Source organism: Elephas maximus, chromosome 7 (genome assembly GCF_024166365.1).
Source record: "Elephas maximus indicus isolate mEleMax1 chromosome 7, mEleMax1 primary haplotype, whole genome shotgun sequence".
Taxonomy (NCBI): Eukaryota; Metazoa; Chordata; class Mammalia; order Proboscidea; family Elephantidae; genus Elephas; species Elephas maximus.
In genome coordinates this window covers 133923315-133949009 of record NC_064825.1, presented here as the reverse complement: position 1 = coordinate 133949009, position 25695 = coordinate 133923315, and the positions used below count along the sequence as shown (strand labels likewise).

General features: G+C 49.9%; 1 protein-coding gene and 1 long non-coding RNA gene across 6 annotated transcripts in view; one reads left to right on the top strand and one right to left on the bottom strand.

The window, feature by feature from the left end:
• Positions 1-25695, top strand: part of LOC126081166 (SH3 and multiple ankyrin repeat domains protein 2-like) — a 490404-nt gene that overhangs the window by 135871 nt on the left and 328838 nt on the right. For all 3 annotated transcript variants that reach the window (XM_049892759.1, XM_049892758.1, XM_049892760.1), the window contains 2 exons: positions 8747-8898; positions 13422-13589. In XM_049892759.1, coding sequence (XP_049748716.1) covers positions 8747-8898; positions 13422-13589 — 320 coding nt within the window. The remainder of the gene's footprint in view (positions 1-8746; positions 8899-13421; positions 13590-25695) is intronic.
• On the bottom strand, positions 19119-20821 carry LOC126081173 (uncharacterized). 3 transcript variants are annotated; one of them, XR_007518300.1, is made up of 3 exons: positions 20597-20821; positions 20019-20211; positions 19119-19295 (listed from the first exon to the last, which is right to left on the bottom strand). It is a non-coding gene; the product is annotated as an uncharacterized LOC126081173 (long non-coding RNA). The 3 variants fall into 3 exon arrangements; XR_007518302.1 differs by lacking the exon at positions 20597-20821 and adding an exon at positions 20500-20548; XR_007518301.1 differs by lacking the exon at positions 19119-19295 and adding an exon at positions 19518-19584.

Sequence of the window (25695 nt, the reverse complement as noted above, 5' to 3'; positions counted from 1 at the left end):
CTAATAGGAATTCCAGAACACTTAATTATGCTCATGAGGAACCTATACATAGATCAAGAGGCAGTCATTCGGACAGAACAAGGGGATACTGCGTGGTTTAAAGTCAGGGTTGTATCCTTTCACTATACCTATTCAATCTGTATGCTGAGGAAATAATCCAACAAGCTGGACTATATGAAGAAGAATGGGGCATCAGGATTGGAGGAAGACTCATTAACAACCTGTGTTATGCAAATAACACAACCTTGCTTGCTGAAAGTGGAGAGGACTTGAAGCACTTACTAATGAAGATCAAAGACCACAGCCTTCAGTATGGATTACACCTCAACATAAAGAAAACAAAAATCCTTACAACTGGACCAATAAGCAACATCATGATAAATGGAGAAAAGATTGAACGTGTCAAGGATTTCATTTTACTTGGATCCATAGTCAACACCTATGGAAGCAGGAGTCAAGAAATCAAAAGACACATTGCATTGGGCAAATCTGCTGCAAAGGACCTCTTCAAAGTATTGAAAAGCAAAGATGTCACCTTGAAGACTAAGGTGCGCCTGACCCAAGCCATGGTATTTTCAATCGCGTCATATGCGTGCAAAAGCTGGACAATGAATAGGGAAGACTGAAGAAGAACTGACGCCTTTGAATTGTGGTGTTGGCGAAGAATATTGAGTATACCACGGACTGCCAAAAGAACGAACAAATCTGTCTTGGAAGAAGTACAACCAGAATGCTCCTTAGAAACAAGGATGGCCAGACTGCGTCTTACATACTTTGGACATGTAATCAGGAGGGACCAGCCCCTGGAGAAGGACATCATGCTTGGTAAAGTAGAGGGTCAGCGGAAAAGAGGAAGACCCTCAATGAGATGGACTGAGTGGCTGCAACAGTGGGCTCAAGCATAACAATGATTGTCGGCATGGTGGAGGACTGGGCCGTGTTTTGTCCTGTGGATACATAGGGTCATGATCATTCGGAACCGACTCGATGGCTCCTAACAACAACAACAAGAACAACAACAACAAATGGCTCAGGTCAGAGCTGTCATGACTACCCAGCTACCATGGCGCTTGGTGGTTTCCTCTACAGGCATTACAAGCACATGGTGTTTTTTTTTTGGTGTTGTTGCTGCTTTTGTTTTTATAGTTGCTGATTTAGTCAAATATTCTGGTATTTTGGTAAGTAGTATTTGTGAACCTACATCAATAGCTTTTTTGAGAATGAATTAGTAATTAAAGGAAAAGGAGAAAAATCTAAGGTTTCTGCCCAGTTACTAGTAAGCTTGTAACTAATGATGTAATTCAGTGTAGACAGATTTTACAAAACCATTTAGTTGTTAGTATTCCTAGACTCTAATAAGTATTACATTAAAAATTTACAACTCTATCACGTATTATTCTATGATTAAAATTGATAACAGCCATTACTAAGGATTCTGTGTGGCCTGGAACAGGAGGTGATCCATGGGGAGGGTGACACCAACCCTGGTGTCGCCACTGGGAAAAGGTGAACGTTTTGATGCATTGATGACTGACTGATGGTGCATATTCGCCCTCGAACCTTAGCCCCCGAATGAGTCACTGGTGTGTAATTCATCAGAAGTAATAGTCCCCCCAGGAACTGGAGGAACTCTAGGAAACGCAATTCTGGGACTTGTGTAGACGTCAGTCTTCAAGGGCTGCTGTTGTTCTGTGCCGTCGGGTCGATTTTGACTCATGGCAACCCCACGTGACAGAGTAGAGCTGCTCCAGAGGGTTTCCTAGGCTGTAATCTTTAGGGGAGCAGAGTGGCTTGGTGGCTTTGAACCAACAACCTTTAGGTTAACAGCCGAGCGCTTAACCACGGCACCACCAGTGTTCGAGGCACACAACTTGTCTTATGCAAATGAAGTCAGCTTTAAGATTGCAGTAAATAACGTCCTTTGCCTACTGTGAACGCTTGAATGCTTGTGGTTTGTTGAGTAGAATTTTTAATAAAAAGAGAACTTTTTTTTTAAAGTGAGAGGTCAAGAAGAATATTGAATTATTTCGGAATTTTTATTTGTACCCTATGAAGTTCTAAAGCTTTAAAACTCAGAAGCTATGCCACTGGTATCTCAAAAGCCAGCAGGGTTACCCAGTGGTGGATAAGTTTCAGTAGATGTTTCAGGCCAAGACAGGCTAGAAAGAAAGGCCCAGTGATCAGCTCTCAAAAATTAGCCAACGGAAGCCTGGTGGATCACAGCAGAACATGGGCTAACTCACGTGCAAGGAAGGATCAGTCGCTGGAGGACATCGTGTTTGCTGAAGTAGAGGGCCAGCGAGGGTGAGGGAGACTCTTGGCGAGATGAATTGGCGTGGTCGCCACAATGATGGATTCAAACATGCTGGTGACTGGCAGGATGTTGCATGACCAGGCGGTGTTTCATCCTATTCTACAGAAGGTAGCCATGAGTCAGAGTCAAGTCAACAGCATCCATCTATCTACCCAGGTGGTTCTTATCCGTGACAAAGGCTGAGACCCACTGTGGAAGATGATGAGGGAGGAATCCCAGCATGCACTTTCCCTCTCTCTCATCTCTGGGAATTTTGAGGTGGGGTCAAGGTTACTGAATTTGTTGCGAAAAATGTGGCTGTACACACCTTGGCACCTGGGTGGGTTTCTTGGCATCAAGGCTGTGACATCTGGGGACATGGCAGATTTCCGCTGACACGGAGGAGGTGAGGGTACAGAGTGTAGCCCACCTGTCTTTTGTGGAAGCTTCTCAGCCTCCTCTTCCAAGGAAACACCCCCAAGTTGTGGACTTTCAGGGCGTTCTGGCTGGAGGCTGTTTCTCCCCCCAAGAGGTTTAGCAACCACAGTCACAAATGGCCACTTCTGAAGCAGAGTCACACAGGTGTGTATTGGGATGGCGAAATTTCACTCTGGCTTAGAAGGCTGTGTCATTTTTCAGAGATTCATATCTGTATAAAAGGAGTCCCTTGGTGGGTGCAAAGAGTTAAGGAGCTTGACTACTAAGTGAAAGGTTGGCGGTTCGAGTCCACCCAGAGGTGCCTTCAAAGAAAGACCTGGAGATCTACTTCCAAAGAATCAACCACTGAAAACCCCGAGGTCGCCATGAGCTGGAATAGACTCGATAGCAATGGTTTGTTTTTGGTGCAGGGGGTTTGGGTAGTGAAAATGGGTAATGCGTTTGGCTGCTAACTGAAAAGCCGGAGGTTCCAGTCCACTCAGAGGAGATCTAGAAGAAAGACCTGGAGATCAGCTTCTGAAAAACCAGCCACTGAAAGCCCCGTGGAGCCCAGTTCTCCTCGGACACAAAGGGGTCACCGTGAGTCAGGGTCCACTGGATGGCAGCTGGTTTTTTTTAATCTACTCCCATTTAATTTTTAAAAATTTCTTATGCAAAAATTCATACACACATTGCTTTGTGAAATTAGTTGCAATCTCCGTAATGTGACAGCACCCTCCCCGTTTCCACCCTGGGTTCCCTGTGTCCGTCAACCAGTTCCTGTCCCTTCCCGCCTTCTCATCCTGCCTCTGGACGGAGCCGCCCATTTGGTCTCGTGTATGTGACTGAAGTAAGAAGCACACTGCTGACGTGTAGTATGTTTTGTTTTATAGTCCTGTCTAATAGACCATTCAGCCTAGTCTTCTCACGTGAATTTGAGCTCTGCTCCACACTTCTCTCCCGCTCCGTCCGGGACTTTCTGTTGTGTTGCCTGTCGGGGCAGTCATTGCTGGTAACAGTTTTTACTTGTATAAAATGGATTGTTTTGGGAAAGTGACATGGCTTTATTGTGAGCAAGAGTGGCAGCCCTGATTCCGGTGCAGCGCTGGCCTTCTGTGTGGATAGCCAGTACCTGGTGGGTGAGTCCCCACCTCCAGCTGAGTGCGGCCATTCTTGTCTGTGCTGTCACTGTGGAGTGCGGTGCCCTTCAGGCTGGCCTTCTGTGTGGATAGCCAGTACCTGGTGGGTGAGTCCCCACCTCCAGCTGGGCGCAGCCATTCTTGTCTGTGTTGTCACTGTGGAGTGCAGCGCCCTTCAGGCTGGCTGGAGCTTTTCCTTATGAAGCCCTGTCAACCATGAGCAGTACACATGGGGGCCCAGGCCCTGTGGGGCTCCAGGCTCCTGCCGAGGTAACTCAGCTCAGCCCAGACTGTGATTCACAGGTTCTGCACCCAAGGCCTATGGGGCAGTTCTACCCTGTCCTATAGGGTCGCTATGAGTCGGAATCGACTCAACGGCACTGGGTTCTGGGTGCACCCAAGGCCAGGCTGTCCCCATTTGTATCAATTTGCATCAGACACAGAAGGCACAGGGAGTGGGGTGCCTGCCATCTATCGATTAGAAATAATTCAATAAATAGGTTATTATATTGGAAAATAATACTTTTCTACAACAAATTGACTGCAGTTTGTGCTCCCTCTGTTAGCCTTGAGCTCAAATATTACTCTCTGTTTATCTGTTCAATTCATTTCTAACTGTCTCTGCATACATGTTCATTTCTATCCACTCACCTGTCCATGTACCTACTCACCCAACCATCCATCCATCCATTCACCCATCCTCCACTCACCCGCCCATCCTTCTACCCACCCACTAGTCTACCCGCCCAACCATCCACCCACCCACCCACGCATCCACCCACCCACCCATCCACCTATCCACCCCTCCCTCCCTCCCTCTTCCCCCCTCCATCCCTCCCTCCATCCCTCTGTCCATCCGTCCCTCCGTCCATCCGTCTATCTGTTCTATTAGAGTTAATGAAAGCCATGCCTTATTCTTCTTTTATGACAGTCCCCATCCCCTGCCCAGGGCTGAGCACTTAGTAGGTGCGTAAATACTTGTTTAAGGTCTTGAGTAAATTGGGACCTTTTCTTGCTGAGAATGAAAGTCGAACTGTGGAAATATGCTTGTTTAACTGAAGGCATGAGCGGGCGTGGAGGCGGGAATGGCAATACATATTGGTTTCATATTTCGTTTTAAAAATCATTGCTTTTATGTTAGTATAAAAGTAACAAAGTCCTTGCACAAACTGTGTTGGGCCAGCTGCTACAGGCCCCCACTTGCCCTGCCCCTGACTTCTGGATGCCTGTGCACCCCAAAACCTGGATAGACTGGAAGCGACGCAGCCAACGCTCTCCTGGAAATCGCCTTTGGGCTGTCTTCGCACTGGCATTGTGTACACAGCCAAATAAAAAAGTCATAATTATTTTGAAGGTCGGCCTTGTCTGAAACACACATCAGCATGATGACATTGAACGGTCCTTCCCGGGCCGTGTGGCAGACTGGGCTTTTAATTGTAGACGCTGGCAGCTCTTGAAAACCAGTACTTTTATTATCTTCACGGACCAAAGGTCATTCTTGTACAAGATCACACCCCTCACCCCCACCCTTCCCGTGGTGGCCCCTTTGCTCCAGGGAACAGAGACCCTCAAGGGCCCTCAGATGCCGTGCCTTGGCCTGGGAGGTGGCCCTCACCCTTTTCCCCTGCCCAGTGGGCCAGGCATCTCTCTGCTTGACTGTGCTTCCCTTTGCCCTTCAGCCCCACTTCCACATCAAGCCTTACCTCCCCTCCCCCATGGAGCTCCAGCTGTGCTCCCAGCTGTATTGATTCCCAAACACCCACACAGTGTCATGCCTCTGCCATGGATTGAGTTGTGCCCCCCTCCCCACGTATGTTGGAATCCTAACCCCATACCTGAGATGTGAGTAGGTGGGACCCTGTTTGGAAACTGGGTTTTCTTCATTGAGTTAATTAAATCATACCTGAGTAGAAACCAAAACCAAACCAGTTACCCTCTAGTCAACTCTGCTCCAAATCCTGGTGACCCCATGTGTGTCAGAATAGAACTGTGCTCTGTAGAGTTTTCAGTGGCTGATTCTTTGGAAGTAGATCACCAGGCCATTCTTCTAAGGCACCTCTGTGTGGACTCAAACCTTCAGCCTAGGAGCAAGTAGAGTAGGCTCTAAATCTAATCATTTCTGAGTTATAAAAAGAGCAGACTGGACACACACACACACAGAGGAAGGTAGATGCCATATAAGTATCATCTATAGGCTAAGGAACCAAGGAACGCCTGGAGCTACTGGTAAGGAAAGGACTGACACACAGGCCAAGGAACCAAGGAATGCCTGGGGCTACTGGTAAGGAAGGGACTGACACACAGGCCAAGGAACCAAGGAACGCCTGGGGCTACTGGTAAGGAAGGGACTGACACACAGGCCAAGGAACCAAGGAACACCTGGGGCTACTGGTAAGGAAGGGACTGACACACAGGCCAAGGAACCAAGGAACGCATGGGGCTACTGGTAAAGGAAGGGACTGACACACAGGCCAAGGAACCAAGGAATGCCTGGGGCTACTGGTAAGGAAGGGACTGACACACAAGCCAAGGAACCAAGGAACGCATGGGGCTACTGGTAAGGAAGGGACTGACACACAGGCCAAGGAACCAAGGAACACCTGGGGCTACTGGTAAGGAAGGGACTGACACACAGGCCAAGGAACCAAGGAACGCCTGGGGCTACTGGTAAGGAAGGGACTGACACACAGGCCAAGGAACCAAGGAACACCTGGGGCTACTGGTAAGGAAGGGACTGACACACAGGCCAAGGAACCAAGGAACGCCTGGGGCTACTGGTAAGGAAGGGACTGACACACAAGCCAAGGAACCAAGGAACGCATGGGGCTACTGGTAAGGAAGGGACTGACACACAGGCCAAGGAACCAAGGAATGCCTGGGGCTACTAGTAAGGAAGGGACTGACACACAAGCCAAGGAACCAAGGAACGCATGGGGCTACTGGTAAGGAAGGGACTGACACACAGGCCAAGGAACCAAGGAACACCTGGGGCTACTGGTAAAGGAAGGGACTGACACACAGGCCAAGGAACCAAGGAACGCCTGGGGCTACTGGTAAAGGAAGGGACTGACACAGCTGAGACCCCGATTTCAATTTTTAGCCTCCAGAACTGTGAGAAAATATATTTCTGTTCCTGAAAGCCGCCCACATGTGGCATTTTTGTTACAGCGGCACTAACAAACTAAGACCCTCCCTTGCCTTGTTCCTGTTTCTGTGCAAGAAACCTCCCCACCATCTCCGCAGCCCCTCGGTTGTCCTGGAGAGCTCCTATGTTTCCTTGAAGTCCCTGCATAAGAAGGACTCTATCATAAAGTCCCTATGAGTCAGAATGAACTCAAAGGCAATGAGTTTGGTTTTCCGGTTTACCACGGGTAGACAACAGAGGACTCGCACGAGAGCATCATTCATAATCAGGGAAAACGGGAAGCAGATGGAGAGTGTGTGATGAGACAGATCACAGACCTACACAGACACACGTGGGGATAGTTCACACGGCTGTGGGGTCGGAGGGTCCCGTGTGCCCCAATACCAAATATCTAGTTGCAGAGTGATTTCGGTGGTGTGATAATTGTCTTAGTTTAAACAGCACTTAAAAATAATGCTCATTTTTGGATAAATAAGCATAGGAATTAAAAACCATGCTGGTTGTTCAGTCTAAATTCACAATGAAGTTGCCTTTTCCGGGCATGGACAATAGTGTGACTTTGATGGGAATTCAAGCTTACGCAGAATTTCCCAGTTCTTTTATCATCAGAGCAGGAGCCCTGGTGGCACAGTGGCTAAGTGCTTGGCTGCTCACTGAAAGGTTGGTGGTTTGAACTCACCAGCTGCTCTGCAGGAGAAAGATGTGGCAGTCTGCTTCCATAAAGATTTCAGCCCTGGAAACCCTATAGGGCAGCTCTACTCTGTCCTGTAGGGTCACTGTGAGTAGGAATTGACTCGATGGCAACAGGTTGTTTTGTTTTTGTTTTAAATCATCAAAATGTGTTGGAGGACAGGATGACTATTAATTACTGGTATTTCCAGGTCATGGGAGGTTGCACGTTGTCATGTTAGCCTTTGTACTTTCTTGTAATGTCAACATCTCTCAAATAAGCCCCAAGAAAATAGCACACCTGGCTTGACAGAGGCCATGTTGGGCGTGAGGAATATTAAGAGTAGGAAGAATGCTATGTTATAGGAAATAATTAAAATTCTCAGACACAGGCAACTGCAGACGGGCCCACTGTCATCTCCATAGTGGGTGTGGGGGTTCTTCTCAGCCCCTTCTCCACGAAGGTGGATGTTGTCCTCTTGCCTCCTGGGCTTCTGTGCCACCTGGTAAACTGGGCCATCTTTGCGTTGATCCCTTCCTGTATAAATGAGTTGCTCAGTCTCGCTGCTCTCCCGGGTAACAGCTCCAAGACAACACGGACTCCGTGCCTCATTTATGTTTTATCCCTGCAGCCTAATCCCAGCCTCTAGCAAGATGCCCCTAAATGCTGTGAGGTTGAAATGGAGAAAGGCGTTGTCTGCTTTTCGCTTCTCTAACCGTGACCCTAGTTGATCACTCCTGGGATAAAGGACTGGGGTGCAGTGTGAGATTTTGCATGCTGACTAGGAAAGAAGCAGGGTGAAGCCTCTGTCTCATGGTCAACAGAGCTGTAATGTTGGAACCTGCCTCTGCCCCACTTTGATTTGCAAGTGACCCACGTGTCACTCGCATTATCCCCAGGGTTGTCTGAAACACATGGACTGCGTGGGCTATTGGAGCTGACTGGTGGGTGGGAGCCGTCAACACTGGGTTCCCAGTTCTTCACACCCATCTTCAGAAGTCTGGACTGTGCTTAGCAAGTGATGGTATGTGGTGGCTCGTCCCAGGCATTGGTTCTAAAGCGTGTGTGTTTGTGTCCTCTAGAGACGCCCCTGACCTTAGCCGCCCAGTTGGACGGCTCCATGGAGATGATCAAAGCGCTCAAAAATGGTGGTGCTCATCTGGACTTCCGTGCCAAAGACGGGATGACCGCCCTGCACAAGGCCGCCCGCACGAGGAACCAGGCTGCCCTTAAGGTAAATGCCAGCACCCATCTTACCTGGGGTCTACCCTCCTCTCCGTCTGATCCTTGCAAGGACCCCGTCCCCATCCCCACGGCCACCATTGAGGTGCTTGTGAATCGTGTTCCCGCTGCAGCTGGTGGGCTGCGCTCCCGTCTTTCCTGCCCTGTCTCTGTGTTGTGTTGCCTTTAGAATTTACTGCTCACAAAAGTCGCCTTTCTCTTCTATTTCAAAGGGCTTGTACTCCCAACCAGTAAGACCAGTGCTGAAACCTAACCCCAATCGTTGAAGGACCCCACAAATCCAGCCTGTGGGCATCCGGCCAGCCTGGCTGTGGCTGCCTCTGAGGGTTGGGGACCAAATCCCAGGGGTGTGGATTCCAAGCCTCCTCTTCCCCCGGCACTGTCCTCAGTGCTGGCTCTGTCTGCCCGACACTGTGTTTCTTTGTTATTTTAACATTTTTATTGTGGTATGATATAGACAACAAAAAATGTGCCATTCTGAGCTGGTATACGATTCAGTGGCATTCATTCTATTCACCAAGTTGTGCAATTACCCATTTCCAAATTTTTTCATCACCCCAAAGAGAAACTCAGTGCCCCTTAAGCAATACCGCCCCATTTCCTCCCACCACCCACCCCTGCTAAGTACTAATAAACTATGGTCTCTATGTGTTTGCCTAGCCTCCGTATTTGATGTTCGCGGCTATTCATAAGGTTTTCATTGGTCAGTTTTTTCAGAAGTAGATCACCAGGTCCTTCTTCCTAGTCTGTCTTAGTCTGGAAGGTCCACTAAGAAGCCTGTCCACCATGGACGACCCTGCTAGTATTTGAAATACCAGTGGCATAGCTTCCAGCATCACAGCAACACAGAAGCCGCCACTGTGACAAACTGACAGATGACTGTACCAAAAGGGATTGGTCAGCGTTCAACGGTTCAGGAGGTAGCGTATGATCAGGAACTGATGGTACTGAAGGAAGAAGTCCAGGGTGCACTGAAGGCATTGGCGAAAAACAAGGCTCCAGGAATTGACGGAATACCACTTAAGATGTTTCAACAAACGGATGCAGCGTTGCAAGTGTTCACTCGTCTAGGCCAAGAAATTTGGAAGGCAGCTACCTGGCCAACTGACTGGAAGAGATCCATATTTATGCCTATTCCCAAGAAAGGTGATCCAACTGAATGCAGAAATTATCGGACAATATCATTAATATCACACGCAAGCAAAATTTTGCTGAAGATCATTCAAAAACGGCTGCAGCAGTATATCGACAGGGAACTGCCAGAAATTCAGGCCGGTTTCAGAAGAGGACGTGGAACCAGGGACATCATTGCTGATGTCAGATGGGTCCTGGCTGAAAGCAGAGAATACCAGAAAGATCTTTACCTGTGTTTTATTGACTATTCTAAGGCATTTGACTGTGTAGGTCATAACAAATTATGGATAACATTGCAAAGAATAGGAATTCCAGAACACCTAATTGTGTTCATGAGGAACCTTTACATAGATCAAGAGGCAGTTTGGACAGAACAAGGGGATACCGATTGGTTTAAAGTGAAGAAAGGTGTGCATCAGGGTTGTGTTCTTTCACCATGCCTATTCAATCTGTATGCTGAGCAAATAATCTGAGAAGCTGGACTATATGAAGAAGAACGGGGCATCAGGATTAGAGGAAGACTCATTAACAACCTGCAACATGCAGATGACACAACCTTGTTGAAAGTAAAGAGGACTTGAAGCGTTTACTGATGAAGATCAAAGACCACAGCCTTCAGTGTGGATTATACCTTAATATAAAGAAAACAAAAATCCTCACAACTGGACCAGTAAGCAACATCGTGCTAAGTGGAGAAAATATTGAAGTTGTCAAGGATTTTATTTTATGTGGATCCACGATCAATGACTGTCTGGTCACCTGGTGCTGCTATAACAGAAACACCACAGCTGGATGGCTTTAACAAAGAGAAGCTTATTCTCTCACAGTCCGGTTCAGGGCCCTGGTAAGGGGAAGGCTTTCTCTCTCTGTCGGCTCTGGAGGAAGGTCCTCCTCGTCAGACTTCCGTTGGTCTGGGAGCATCTCAGCCCAAGAACCTCAGGTCCAAAGGATTCACTCTCACTCCTGGTGCTGCTTTCTTGGTGGTATGAGGTCCCCATGTCTCTCTGCTCACTTCTCTCTTATATCTCAAAGAGATTTGCTTAAGACACTATCAAATCTTGTATGTCGCATCAGTATAGCTGCCCTAATCCATCTCATTTCATCATAGTGATAGGATCTACAACACGTAAAATCACATAAAATGGTGGACAGTCACACAATACTGGGACCAATGGCCCAGCTAAGTTGACAGATATTTTGGGGGGACACAATTCAATCCATGACAACGACCATTGGAAGCAGCAGTCAGGAAATCAAATGATGTATTGCATTGGGCAAATCTGCTGTAAAGGACCTCTTTAAAATGTTAAAAAGCAAAGATGTTACCTTGAAGACTAAAGTGCCCCTGACGAAAGCCATGGCATTTTCAATTGCCTCATATGCATGCGAAAGCTGGACGGTGAATAAGGAAGACCAGAGAAGAGTTGGCGCCTTTGAATTACGGCGTTGGCAAAGAATGTTGAATACACCATGGACTGCCAGAAGAGCAAGCAAGTCTGTCTTGGAAGAAGTACAGCCAGAGTGTTCCTTAGAAGCGAGGATGGTGAGATTTTATCAGTAGGACCCAGTCCCTGGAGAAAGACATCATGCTTGGTAAAGCCAGTGAAAAATCCAAAGATCCTCAATGAGATGGATGGACACAGTGGCTGCAACAATGGGCTCAAACGTATTAAGAATTGTGAGGACGGTACAGGACTAGGCAGTGTTTGGTTCCGTTGTACATAGGGTCTCTATGGGTTGGAGCTGTCTCGACAGAATCTAACAACAACAGCAGCAGGTAGTTCATATATGTGGGACCACACAACAGTTGTCCTTTTTTGTCTGGCTTATTTCACTGAACATCATGTTTTCAAGGTCCATTCATGTCATAGAATGTATCAGAACTTTGTTTCTCTTTATGACTGAGTAGTACTCCATTGTATGGATACCCCACATTTTGTGTGTTCATTCATCTGTTGACGGACACTTGAGTTGTGTCCATCTTTTGGGTATTGTGACTAATCCTGCAGTGAACATTGGTGTGTAAGTGAACAGTGCCTTCTGACATAATTTAGCAAAATATTCAGTGTTTTTGAAGCGTCCAGGTAGGATGGCAAATGGTGCAAACCCATGCTTTATCAGGACCCTGGCGAGGCTGCAGGTTGACCCCAAAGATGGGGACTTCTTTCTGAAGTCACAGGTGTCTCAGCCTCATGTTGGTTGCACTTGGTCAGTTTTCCCCCTCGTGAAACCAAAGTATTCTCGCAACGCTTGCTGGGGTTGTCACCGTGAGAACGGATGCTAAGGTCGTTGTCAACAGTGCACGCAGGTCACAGAGCGCTGCTTCTTTCTTTCCTGTGAATGTTGACCTTCACTTTATTGGGCTCCAAGTCTGCACCACTGGTACACCGTGGGTTGTCAGGCCGCGGAGAAGTCAGAATTCCACAGTGGCACGTCTGCAGGGCGCCTCTCATCCTGGACAAGTCTGTCCAGCATGTTTGGGCACCATTTGCTATTTTGGGGCAAGAAACGTCTCTGTCTAAAATTAAAAAAAAAAAAAAAAAAGCTAATTGACATGGAGTCAGCTTTGACTCAAGGTGACCCCATGTGTGTCAGAGTAGAACTGTGCTCCGTAGGGTTATCAATGGCTGATTTTTTGGGAAGTAGATCACCAGGGTTTTTTTCTGAAGTGCCTTTGGGGAGACTTGTACCTCCAGTCTTTTGCTTATCAGCTGAGTGTGTTAACCATTGGCGTCACCCAGGAACTCTTGTCTAAAAAAAAAAAAAAAAAAAAAACTAGTGCTTAGGACCTCCTTAATTCTGGAAGACCCAGGAAAAACCACAAAAACCCAGGGTTTGGGTCAGCCTTGGCCTGCTGCAGCAGGACCCCAACGCTTCTCTCCTAATGGTCTGTCTCGCTCTATGAAAAGGTGTCATGGCTCCAATGACCACGTCTCACATAGCTGGAGCTGCTGTAACAACAAAATGCCACAAGTGAGTGGCTTTAAAGAACAGAAAATGTGTATCACCTTACACAGTTTAGGAGTCCGGAAGTCTAAACTCAGGGTGTGGCTGTGGAGGGGCCTCCTTCTTTGTCTATCCCAGCTTCTGGTAGCTGCGGGAAACATGGCTGTAGCTCCTGGCCTTGTAGCTGCGTCTGCTGTGTCTGTCTTTGCACGTTGTCTTCCCCCGTGTGTGTGTCTCTGGGTCTGTTCTGCACTTTTTATAACTCAGAAGTGATTAGGATTAGGACTCACCCTACTCTGGTATGACCTCGTTCACATAACAGAGAAAACCCTAATCCCGAACAGGGCCATAGTTACGGGGGTTAGGTTTTCAGCGTGCATTTCGGGGGGACACAGTCTAATCCACTACAGACCACGCCTTTTATTTTTTCTCTAGACCCTTTTAGAACTTGGGGCATCACCAGATTACAAGGACAGCTGCGGCCTGACCCCGCTGTACCACACCGCCATCGTCGGGGGCGACCCTTACTGCTGTGAGCTGCTGCTTCACGAGCACGCCACCGTGTGCTGCAGGGACGAGAACGGCTGGCACGAAATCCACCAGGTACCCCGTTCTGGTTCTCCACCTTGTCTTACCTGTAAGCAGCCTTCCCTTCATCCTTTTACCCCCAGAGGGGCCTGGGCAGGTTGTAAGTGGGATCCGACCTCCAGGTATATTGTGTGACCTTCACAGAGCTCCTTAAATGATAGAACGAATGACTGACATTTAGAAACAGGAATATTTCCACAGGATATATATTTTTGTCATCTCTGGCAAAATTGGAAGCTGTTATGGATTGAATTGTCTCCTCCCAAAATATATGTTGGAAACCTCCCCCCATACCTGTGGATGTAATCCACTTTGGGAATAGGGTTTTCTTTCTTCTGTCAGTGGGGCCACGTCAGTGTTTTTTAGCTTCTAGCTGCCCGTGAGCCGACTCCGAGACGTGGCGACCCCACGTGTGTCAGAGGAGAACTGTGCTGCATGGGGTTCTCAGTGGCTGAATTTTTAGAAGTAGATCTCTAGGTCTTTCTTTCGAGGTACCTCAGAGTGGACTCGAATCTCCAACCTTTCGGTTAGCATCCGAGTGCTTAGTCATTTACACCACCTTGGGGCTCCATGTCAATGCGGGGTGTGGGCTAAACCTAGTCACTTCTGAGTGATACAAAGAGCAGCTTAGACACACAGACAGGCAACCACAAACAGGGAAAGACAGATACCACATGGAGATCCCCAAGTGTCGTGGATTGAATTATGTCCCTGCCAAAAATGTGTCTATCAACTTGGTTAGGCCATGATTCCCAGTATTGTGCGGTTGTCCTCCATTTTGTGATTGTAATTTTGTGTTGAGAGGATTAGGGTAAGATTGTAATACCACCCTTACCCAGGTCACCTCCCTGATCCAAGGTAAAAGGATTTTCCTTGGGGTGTGGCCTGCACCACCAGAGACATAAGGAGAGGGAAGCAAGCAGAGAGTTGAGGACCTCATACCACCAAGAAAGCAGCACCAGGAGCAGAGCGCGTCCTTTGGACCTGGGGTCCCTATGCCTGAGAAGCTCCTCAGCCAGAGGAAGATTGAGGACAAGGACCTTTCTCCAGAGCTGACAGAGAAATCCTTCGCCTGGAGCCGACGCCCTGAATTTGGACTTGTAACCTACTAGACTGTGAGAGAATAAATTTCTCTCTGTTAAGGCCATCCACCTGTGGTATTTCTATTATGGCAGCTAAGACACCTAGGAACCGAGGAACTCTGGGACTACAGAAGCGGAGAGACAAAGACCTTCCCCCAGAGCCAACAGGGAGAACCTTCCCCTAGAGCCGGCGCCCTGCATTCCGACTTCTGTCCTCCTGAACTGTGAGACAGTAAATTCTGTGGGTTAAAGCCACCCACGTGTGGCGTCTCTGTTACAGCCGTGCTAGGCGACTAAGGCAGAAGGATAGACAAGCCTGATGCATTCCCGCATGGCTGCTGTCAGCAGAGCTGAGGGGTGAACGCCCCCTCTGGAGGGGCCAGGAGCTCCCCAGGCCCCCACCATCCAGTGCCCCTAACAGAGGAGGTACCAAGTGTGCCAGTGTGATGCCGGCGTTCCGAGGGCCAGGTGTGTGTTTTCCTGACCCCAGGTGCAACAGCGGGGTGAGGAGGTGGGCGGCCAGAGTCCTGGGAGAAGCCAGAACCCACCCAGCGGGCTCCAGGAAGAGCCTTTCACGGACTAGGAACAGGGGTAGCAGTTAAGGGGTGCGGCTCCCAGAGACAAGCCGCTGAGGGAAGCCATTACGACCCCCAGGGCCGAAGGGCACAGGGAGGAAACCGGAGCTCAGGGGCCACAGAAGCTGTGTCACGGAGGGGGACGGACCTCAGAGAGGCGGCCCTGGAGCAGGAGGAAACACCCAGCTGCTCTCTTCTCCCGCCTGGCCATTGGCCAAGCCCTGAGAGCCAGCCACTGAGGAGCCCCATGATGTGGGCCTCCCGAGGGCCTGGCTCCTGGGCGGAGGAGGAGCAGGGGTCAGGGGAGCAGAAGGGGGGACGTCCACGTGGAGATAAAGGGGAGAGGGTATGAGGGAGGAGGAGGCTCTGAACCACTTTTTCTTGTGTTTGAGCAGCAACGGTGTTTCTCACCTCTGAGGTCGCCGGTCAGCTTCCCTCAGCCATTGCCACCTTAAACCTGTTACAGATTGAATTGTGGTCCCCCAAATATGTCCTGGAACCCTAACCCCTGTACCTGTGGATGTGATCCCATTTGGGAATAGGATTTTCTTTGGTATGTTAATGAGGCCCAAGTCAGCATAGGGTGCACCCTAAACCTCATCCCCTCTGGGCTACAAAAGGAGCAGGTTAGGCACCGAGGCACCCGTACGGGGAAGACAGACGCAGGGTGACGGGTGAGGATCGGGTGTCTACAAACTGAGGAACCACAGACGGCCAGAGCTGCAGACGGGGAGGACTCCACACGGCTGAGTCCCTGTTCTGGGCTTCTAGCCTCCAGAGCTGTGAAAAAATAAACCCCTGTTCTTTCAAGCCGCCCACTTGTGGTGTCTGTGGTACAGCAGTGCCTTGAGGCTGAGACAATTCCTGACCCCAGTTCGGAGAAGCCACCCACCCCACCCACTGTGGGCAGAGGCCTGAGGCGTGCACGGGGCAGTGGGGAATGCCCACAGGACAGCAGAGGGCAGCAGGGGTTTTGAGATGTGGTGGAGATGCTGGAGGCCAAGTTCAAAGACTCAGATCACGTTGGCTGAGGGGTCCTTGCCGTGGAGAGAGGTGGCGGCCCCTCAGGAGTGCTCCTGCTTGGAGTTTGCCTCCTTTACTTCGGTTCAAGGATGAGCGCCTTGACACCCAGCCGCCGACAGTCCAAAAAAGGCAGCTTCCGTAACCAAAGCTTTTGTTCCTTGGGGCAGGTTTGGAGACGAGCCACCTAACCCAGGTCCTGTGTGCCACTGCACCTTTGATGCCCGCACTGGCTAGCCAGAGCTCCGTCACCTGCCAAGGCCACCTGCCATGTGTCGAGGGCCACCAGTAGCGCTCCTTGTCATAGTTACGGAGGGAGCGGTGCGCGAACATGACCATGACCCCACGGGATACTCATGTGTCTGTGCTTTATCTGCGAAGTACTTTCACGTCCACCCAGGCATCTCCCGCCCACAGTGTGCTCTGCACTCCCCCAGCCCTCTCCCTCCAGTGGGGCGTCCTCTGCACCCCGCCAAGCTGACACTGTCAGGTGGGCGAGAACAGTCTCCTTGCTGTCTCTTCAGAACCACCGTGAATGAAGGCTGGCCATGTGTGTCTGTGAGCCTGATGGTGTGTACCTCTGTGTGCATGTATCTCTGTGTGTCTGCGCGTGCATGTGTGCATTCTGTGTGTGTCTTTGTGTCTCTGTGTGCATGTGTGTTCCATGTGTCTGCGTTCACGTCTGTGGTATGTGTCTGCGTGTGTGTGTGTGTGTGTGGTGTGTGTGTGTGTTTATGAGTGACTGTGTGGTTGTATGTGTGTGTCTATGAGGGTGACTTATGTGTGTCTCTATGTGTGGAGTGTTTGGTTGTGTCTGTGTGTATGTGTCTATGTGTGTGTGGGTGTATGTGTTCATGTCAGTATGTATGTTCTGTGTGTGTGGTTGTGTCTCTGTGTGTTAGTGTCTGTGCATGTGTGTGGTATGTTTCTGTGTATGTTCCGTGTGTCTCTGTATGCATGTGTCTGTATGTGTCTGAGTGTGAGTGTAGGTGTGTATGTATGTGTGTGTCTGTGTCTGTGTGAGTGTGTATGTTCTCTGTGTGTGTCTGAGTGTGTATGTTGTCCTTGTGTGTATGTTGTGTGTGTATGTCCTCTGTGTGTCTGTGTGAGTGTGTATGTTCTGTGTGTGTGTGTGTGTGTGTAGGCGTGGTAGTCACTTGCCGTGGAGCTGACTCTCTGCACAAGGTTGCTGACCCCATGCGCGCCGAGTGCCGGCCGTGAGACCCCGCAGCCGAATTTGGAGCTTTGCAGCCCCGAAGCTGCCCAGCCACTCCAGTCTGTCTCTAGCCAGCCAGGGCACCACGTTTGGGCGCAGCATTGCCCCCAGGGCTCCTGACTCCCGGGACCCTGGCAGCCCAAGCAGTGTGGAAGCGTGTGTGCCTGTGTCCTCTGCCCCCTAGTGGTTGGTTTCTCTCCAGTGCAAGTCTGGGAGAGCTGCTGTTGCCCTGCTAAAAATCTGGTGACCCGAGTCCAGTGACCTGAGCCCAGTAGCTCTGCCTTCGGGGGCCTGGCTTTCTCTGCAGGGCGGCCGTGACCACTAAATAAGGCGACGGCGGAAGGTGCTTGTTGGGGGACTTGGAAGAACAGCAGACATTGCTGCTCCTGATTCCTCACCTTCCCTGTAGCTCACCTTCACCAGCAGCTGCTGCCCCGATGGCTACCTTGGCACCCACCTTTCCTGCCTTAGGCCACTGCGGCAGGTAACCATTCTCATCTCCAGTGCTTGGATGAGTTAGCAAGGCCCAGAGATGATCACAGAGCGAGCATTGGCTGGGTACACTCCCACTCTTCATCCTGCCTCGAGGCTTCAAGCAGAAAGCGCCCTCAAATCTCGTCATGCGTTTGTGGCAGAAGAAAACGCAGGACCAGCCGGGTTTTGCGTGTGCCCCACTGGGCCGTTTCTCTGATCCCCCTTCGTAGTTCTCACGTTTGTAGGTTCTCCGTCTAAAAGTCTGTCCATCTGTCTGCAATACCGCTTCCTCTCTGTCTCTTGTGCCCACAGCTCTCCCCAGCTGCTTGGCCCCCTATTTTTCCAGGGATCCCCACAGCTGCAGCCAGGTCTGCTTCCCGAGTGTTCTCCAAGCTGCCGCTTTCCCGGAGGTGACTGGTGCCAAGGGATTCCCACCCAGCCTGTTGGGCGGCAGGTGGGAGCTGCCCTGCCAACACAGCTGGCGTTGGGAAAGAACTCTTTAGAGCTCACACTGTCTGCAGTTTGCCTCAGGTGCTGCCACCCAAAGGACCCTGGCTGTTTCCGATTTAGAAAGATATACCTGCTTACCATGAATACCTTGGAAAATATAGAGAAGCGTAAAGAAAAAAGTAAAAAACACCCACAACCCAAGAGCATCATGGGTTGGTGTCTTAGTCACCTAGTGCTGCTGTAACAGAAATACCACAGTGGATGGTGTCTCAGTCACCTAGTGCTGCTATAACAGAAATACCACAGTGGATGGTGTCTCAGTCACCTAGTGCTGCAGTAACAGAAATACCACAAGTGGATGGTGTCTCAGTCACCTAGTGCTGCTGTAACAGAAACACCACAGTGGACGGTGTCTCAGTCACCTAGTGCTGCTGTAACAGAAACACCACAGTGGACGGTGTCTCAGTCACCTAGTGCTGCTGTAACAGAAATACCACAGTGGACGGTGTCTCAGTCACCTAGTGCTGCTGTAACAGAAATACCACAGTGGACGGTGTCTCAGTCACCTAGTGCTGCTGTAACGGAAATACCACAGGTGGACGGTGTCTCAGTCACCTAGTGCTGCTGTAACAGAAATACCACAGTGGATGGTGTCTCAGTCACCTAGTGCTGCTGTAACAGAAGTACCACAAGTGGACGGTGTCTCAGTCACCTAGTGCTGCTGTAACAGAAATACCACAGTGGACGGTGTCTCAGTCACCTAGTGCTGCTGTAACAGAAATACCACAGTGGACGGTGTCTCAGTCACCTAGTGCTGCTGTAACAGAAATACCACAGTGGACGGTGTCTCAGTCACCTAGTGCTGCTGTAACAGAAATACCACAGTGGATGGTGTCTCAGTCACCTAGTGCTGCTGTAACAGAAGTACCACAGTGGATGGTGTCTCAGTCACCTAGTGCTGCTGTAACAGAAGTACCACAGTGGACGGTGTCTCAGTCACCTAGTGCTGCTGTAACAGAAATACCACAGTGGACGGTGTCTCAGTCACCTAGTGCTGCTGTAACAGAAATACCACAGTGGACGGTGTCTCAGTCACCTAGTGCTGCTGTAACAGAAATACCACAGGTGGACGGTGTCTCAGTCACCTAGTGCTGCTGTAACAGAAATACCACAGTGGATGGTGTCTCAGTCACCTAGTGCTGCTATAACAGAAATACCACAAGTGGACGGTGTCTCAGTCACCTAGTGCTGCTGTAACAGAAATACCACAGTGGACGGTGTCTCAGTCACCTAGTGCTGCTGTAACAGAAATACCACAGTGGACGGTGTCTCAGTCACCTAGTGCTGCTGTAACAGAAATACCACAGTGGACGGTGTCTCAGTCACCTAGTGCTGCTGTAACAGAAATACCACAGTGGACGGTGTCTCAGTCACCTAGTGCTGCTGTAACAGAAGTACCACAGTGGACGGTGTCTCAGTCACCTAGTGCTGCTGTAACAGAAGTACCACAGTGGACGGTGTCTCAGTCACCTAGTGCTGCTGTAACAGAAATACCACAGGTGGATGGTGTCTCAGTCACCTAGTGCTGCTGTAACAGAAATACCACAGTGGACGGTGTCTCAGTCACCTAGTGCTGCTGTAACAGAAATACCACAAGTGGACGGTGTCTCAGTCACCTAGTGCTGCTGTAACAGAAATACCACAGTGGATGGTGTCTCAGTCACCTAGTGCTGCTGTAACAGAAGTACCACAGTGGATGGTGTCTCAGTCACCTAGTGCTGCTGTAACAGAAACACCACAGTGGATGGTGTCTCAGTCACCTAGTGCTGCTGTAACAGAAGTACCACAGTGGATGGTGTCTCAGTCACCTAGTGCTGCTGTAACAGAAACACCACAGTGGATGGTGTCTCAGTCACCTAGTGCTGCTGTAACAGAAATACCACAGTGGATGGTGTCTTAGTCACCTAGTGCTGCTGTAACAGAAACACCACAGTGGATGGTGTCTCAGTCACCTAGTGCTGCTGTAACAGAAGTACCACAGCGGACGGTGTCTCAGTCACCTAGTGCTGCTGTAACAGAAGTACCACAGTGGATGGTGTCTCAGTCACCTAGTGCTGCTGTAACAGAAATACCACAGTGGACGGTGTCTCAGTCACCTAGTGCTGCTGTAACAGAAATACCACAGGTGGACGGTGTCTCAGTCACCTAGTGCTGCTGTAACAGAAATACCACAGTGGATGGTGTCTCAGTCACCTAGTGCTGCTATAACAGAAATACCACAAGTGGACGGTGTCTCAGTCACCTAGTGCTGCTGTAACAGAAATACCACAGTGGACGGTGTCTCAGTCACCTAGTGCTGCTGTAACAGAAGTACCACAGTGGATGGTGTCTCAGTCACCTAGTGCTGCTGTAACAGAAGTACCACAGTGGATGGTGTCTCAGTCACCTAGTGCTGCTGTAACAGAAGTACCACAGTGGATGGTGTCTCAGTCACCTAGTGCTGCTGTAACAGAAGTACCACAGTGGATGGTGTCTCAGTCACCTAGTGCTGCTGTAACAGAAATACCACCGTGGATGGTGTCTTAGTCACCTAGTGCTGCTGTAACAGAAACACCACAGTGGATGGTGTCTCAGTCACCTAGTGCTGCTGTAACAGAAATACCACAGTGGATGGTGTCTTAGTCACCTAGTGCTGCTATAACAGAAGTACCACAGTGGATGGTGTCTTAGTCACCTAGTGCTGCTGTAACAGAAATACCACCATGGATGGTGTCTTAGTCACCTAGTGCTGCTGTAACAGAAACACCACAGTGGATGGTGTCTCAGTCACCTAGTGCTGCTGTAACAGAAATACCACAGTGGATGGTGTCTTAGTCACCTAGTGCTGCTGTAACAGAAACACCACAGTGGATGGTGTCTCAGTCACCTAGTGCTGCTGTAACAGAAGTACCACAGCGGACGGTGTCTCAGTCACCTAGTGCTGCTGTAACAGAAATACCACAGCGGACGGTGTCTCAGTCACCTAGTGCTTCTATAACAGAAATACCACTAGTGGATAACTTCAACAAACAAATTTATTCTCTCACAGTTTATTTGGTTAAAAGTCCAAGTTCAGGGTGCCAGCTCCTGGTAAGAGCTTTCTCTCTGTCAGCTCCGGGGCCGGCTTTCTTCCTGATTCTTCATTCTTGATGGTATGAGGTCCCCCATCTCTCTGCTCATTTTTCTCTTTTATGTCTCAGAAGAGGCTGACTCAATATACACCTAACCCTGTAGATTGTGTCCTGCCTCGTTAACATCATAGAGGTAGGATTTACGACACCAAAGAAAATCACATCAGATCACAGAGTGGAGGACAGTCACACGTTGGCACACGTTTCTGGGGGACACGATTGAATCCAGGACAGCCAGTTTGGGGGAAATGGTGGGTTTTTCATTGCAAAGTACCCTCACATCTGCAGGGAGCCCTGATACCGACTTCCCAGGGTTAGTGAGACTTTGGAGGTGAAGGGCACTGGCCTACAAGACTGCCCTCACCTCAGATGCCAGTCGGGAGCTGGGGGCTCTGGCCACCCACATGTCTGACCTACTGGCTACCAACTCAGGGATCCCATCACCCCCTCAGGCTCCGCAGTTTGCTACCACAATGCACAGAACTCAGGAAGGTGCTGTATTTGTGATTACGGCCTCATCATAGCAGAAGACTAAAAATCAGAACCCGCAAAAGGGAAAGCCGCAGAGAGGTAGACCTGGCGGTCCCGCACACGGGGTGCGCTGGCCTCCCGTGGCGGGGTGTTGTGAACGAGAACTGGAGGTGGAGCTCCACAGCCCTGGCATTGGCTGAGGTGTCACGGTTACAGCCGGCAGTGTGGTAGCTCAGAATCATGGCCTCACCAAGGACACAGGAGTCAGCGTTTATCGATGTGTCTGCAGACGAGGCCACCAAACCCCACGTGCCTGGGGTCCCCGGCTATCAGGTGGAAGGGCCAGATCTTGGGCCTCCCTGTCGTTCCTTCACCTCTGGGTCGTTGCCCCAGGTCCAGCACTGTGACCTCCTACCTCCCACACATCAGGAACATCTGACTGTCCATGGCCCCACTGTCAGAGCTACAGGAATGAACCGTGCCCTATTCTTAGGGGGCCTGCCATGTGTTGGAAGTCCCTTGGTGGTGCAAGTGGTTAACATCCCCAGCTGCTGGTTGAAAGAATAGAGGTTCGAGTCAACCCAGAGGTGCCTCGGAAGAAAGGTCTGCCAACCTACTTCCAAAAAGTCAGCCGCTGAGAACCTTATGGAGTGCAGTCCTATTCCACACTTGGGGGCGCCAAGAGTTTGGGTCGACTTGGCAGCAACTGGTTTTTGACTCTATATCCACCTGGGAGGTCTCTCGATATTCTGTGCCCCAGGCCACCCAGATCAACAAGGCTTCTCTTCAGAGAAATAAGCGAGTTGTCCTTTCACTGTGGACCCCAAGAGGAAATGGGGGCCACCTGCACCTGTCTCGCCCATGAGCCCTGACTCCTTGGGGCTGTGGGGGGAAGAGGAGGTTCCAAGGGAGAGGCGTGCAGTGGGGATGGAGGCCAAGATGGCGGAGACGCCAACTTTCTCCCTTTGGCCAGAACCTTCTGTCGTGCTGGAACGATATGAGTGATGTCTTGAAGAACCTCAGCTTTCCAGAACGGAGGGCTCAACAGAGAAAGTGGGCAAGGACCACCATTTTAGATGTTGAAATACAGTTCTCTTTCCTTCTGGGCCACCACGTGTCTGTCAGTTTGTGGTACCTTGGTGGCTTGCGTGTTGCTGTGATGCTGGAAGCTATGCCACTGGCATTTCAAATACCAGCAGGGTCACCCATGGTGGACAGGTTTCAGCGGAGCTTCCAGACTCAGACAGACTAGGAAGAAAGGCTGGTGATCTACTTCTGAAAAATAGCCAGTGAAAGCCCCACAGATCACAGTAGAACATTGTGCAACGTGCTTGCTTTGGACACTCAGCAGGAGGGGTCAATCGCTGGAGAAGGACATCGTGTTAATGGAGGACCAGCGAGGGTGAAGGAGACCCTTGGTGAGATGGATAGACACAGTAGCTGCAACCATGGACTTGAACGTGCTGTGAGGACGATGCAGGACTGGGCAGTGTTTCATTCTGTTGCACATACAGTCACCACGAGTTGGAGTTGACTCAACGACAGCAATATATCTGTCTGTCTGTATCTTCCTTTTGGAATATAAGCAAGATGTCTTATATTGCATTATTTCATACTGAATATCACCAATCAGTTAACCCAAGCTGACCAAAACAGACCTGGCCACCTTCTGGTTTGCACCTCACTGTGTGCCCTTGTGGGGTGCCTGACCCACGTGTGCACCTTGGCCTCCCCCTCTCCGTGGGCCAACAGCACAGATCACAGCCGCCTTTGAGGACCACGGAGTCCAGGGCCACAGGGCAGCCCGTTGCTCAGACCAAACCAGGAGCAACAGCGTTTGTCCACCCCAGCCAAGCCAGAACTGCGGGTCATCTGCATGTTAATAGTGTTTCCTAGCTGCCCGGCTGTGATATGCCCCACCCAGGTTAGGGAGCCATACGCTTGAGGAGAAAAGTCTAGGGGTGCTTTGGACCTCATAGTTCTGTCTGAGGCCCAGACCCAGAAAAAAAGCAGTAGGGAATTTGTCCCAGCAGACACCTGCTGCTCAGCTGCCAATGCGGAAATCTGCTCTAGTTGTGTGTGATGGGCATTGCACACCTCCAGGGGGCGCCATTCCCCTTGCTGTAGTGTTCCCAGAAAAAAAAAACCACTGCTATCGAGTTGATTCTGATTCATAGCGACCCTAGAGGACAGAGTAGAACTGCCCTGTGGGGTTTCCAAGGCTGTCATCTTTACAGAAGAAAAACTGCCAGGTCTTTCTCCCAAGGAGAAACCCAGTGGGTTCAAACCTCCAACCTTTCGGTGTGCAGTGGAGCGCTTTAACCACTGTGCCACCCGGGCTCCTCACTGTAATGTTAAGCTTGAGATTTACCATGGGTGTCCAGCAGATGGCAGTAAAGTGCTTGAAGGAAGGAGAACCCTTCTTTCTAACCTACACCAGGTTGGCGGGTGGCAGGGCTCAGCCTAGGTGTAACTGGGGTGAACCCAAAATCTCGGGGGAGCCTTTCCCAATACACATGGCCAGGCCTTACCGGGGAGATTCAGAGAGAGTACCTATGGGGTGGGTCCCTGTGTACTTTCCAAGAAGCGTCTCAGGAAAATGGTTAAGAAACATGAAGTTTTTTTGTTTGTTTTCCAATCGCCTTTGAGTTGTTTCTGATCCGTGGTGACCCTGCGTATGTCAGAGGACAGCTGTGCTCCACTGGGTTTTCAGTAGCTGACTTTTTGGAAGTAGATCATCTGGACTTTCTTCCAAGGTGCCTCGGGGTGGCCTTGAACCACCAACCCTTTGGCTAGTAACAGCACAAACTCTTTCACCCAGGGACCTACATGAGTTTAAGGGGTGGTCGTTGGGAACGACTCCAAGGCAGTGGGTTTGGGTTTTTGGTTTTATTTTGTTTTGCATTTCATTTATTCTTTGACCTCCTGTTGACCCTCCTGCACTGTCTCCAGGTGTCCGGAAACCACAGCACCCTTTGGAAAACCGTTAAAGATGGTTAGCATTGCTTCTCTTAGGGGAAAACACGTTTCTGGCTTGAACCTTTTCAAAGCTGCTGAGGCCCCTGTATCAAGCAAGTACTGCTTTCTTTTTAAAATTCTAAGTGACTTTTTATTTATTTCAATTCCAAACTTATAATAGTTGTAAGAACAGTACAGAGAACTCAGAGACAGCATCCCAGTTCCACCGATTGTCCCAAATACCCCGTTGCCATTAAGTCGATTCCAACTCGGCATGATCCTATAGGACAGAGGAGGACCGCCCCAGCTGTAACTCTTTATGGAAGCAGACTGCTGTATCTTTCCCCTACGGAGCAGCCGGTGCATTTGAACTGCCAATCTTTCAGTTAGCAGCCAAGGTCTTTAACCACCGTGCCACCAGGGCTCCTTAATTGTCCCAGTACTGTCTCTTACAGTGAGAGGATCCCGTCTGGGTTCTGGGAGAGTCCCTCAGTCTCTTCTTGGTCCTTGTGACTTTGAACTTTTGAAGGCTGCTGTGGTGTCGTTTGTAGAATGTCTGGCAGTCTGGGTTGGTTTGCGGTCACTCGTGAGGAGCCCCAGGTTATGCATTTGGGGCAGGAATGTCGTAGAAGTGATGGTGTCTTCTTGTCATTCATCGTATTCCATCTGGTGACACTTGATGACGACTTGCCCCATTCCTGGCGA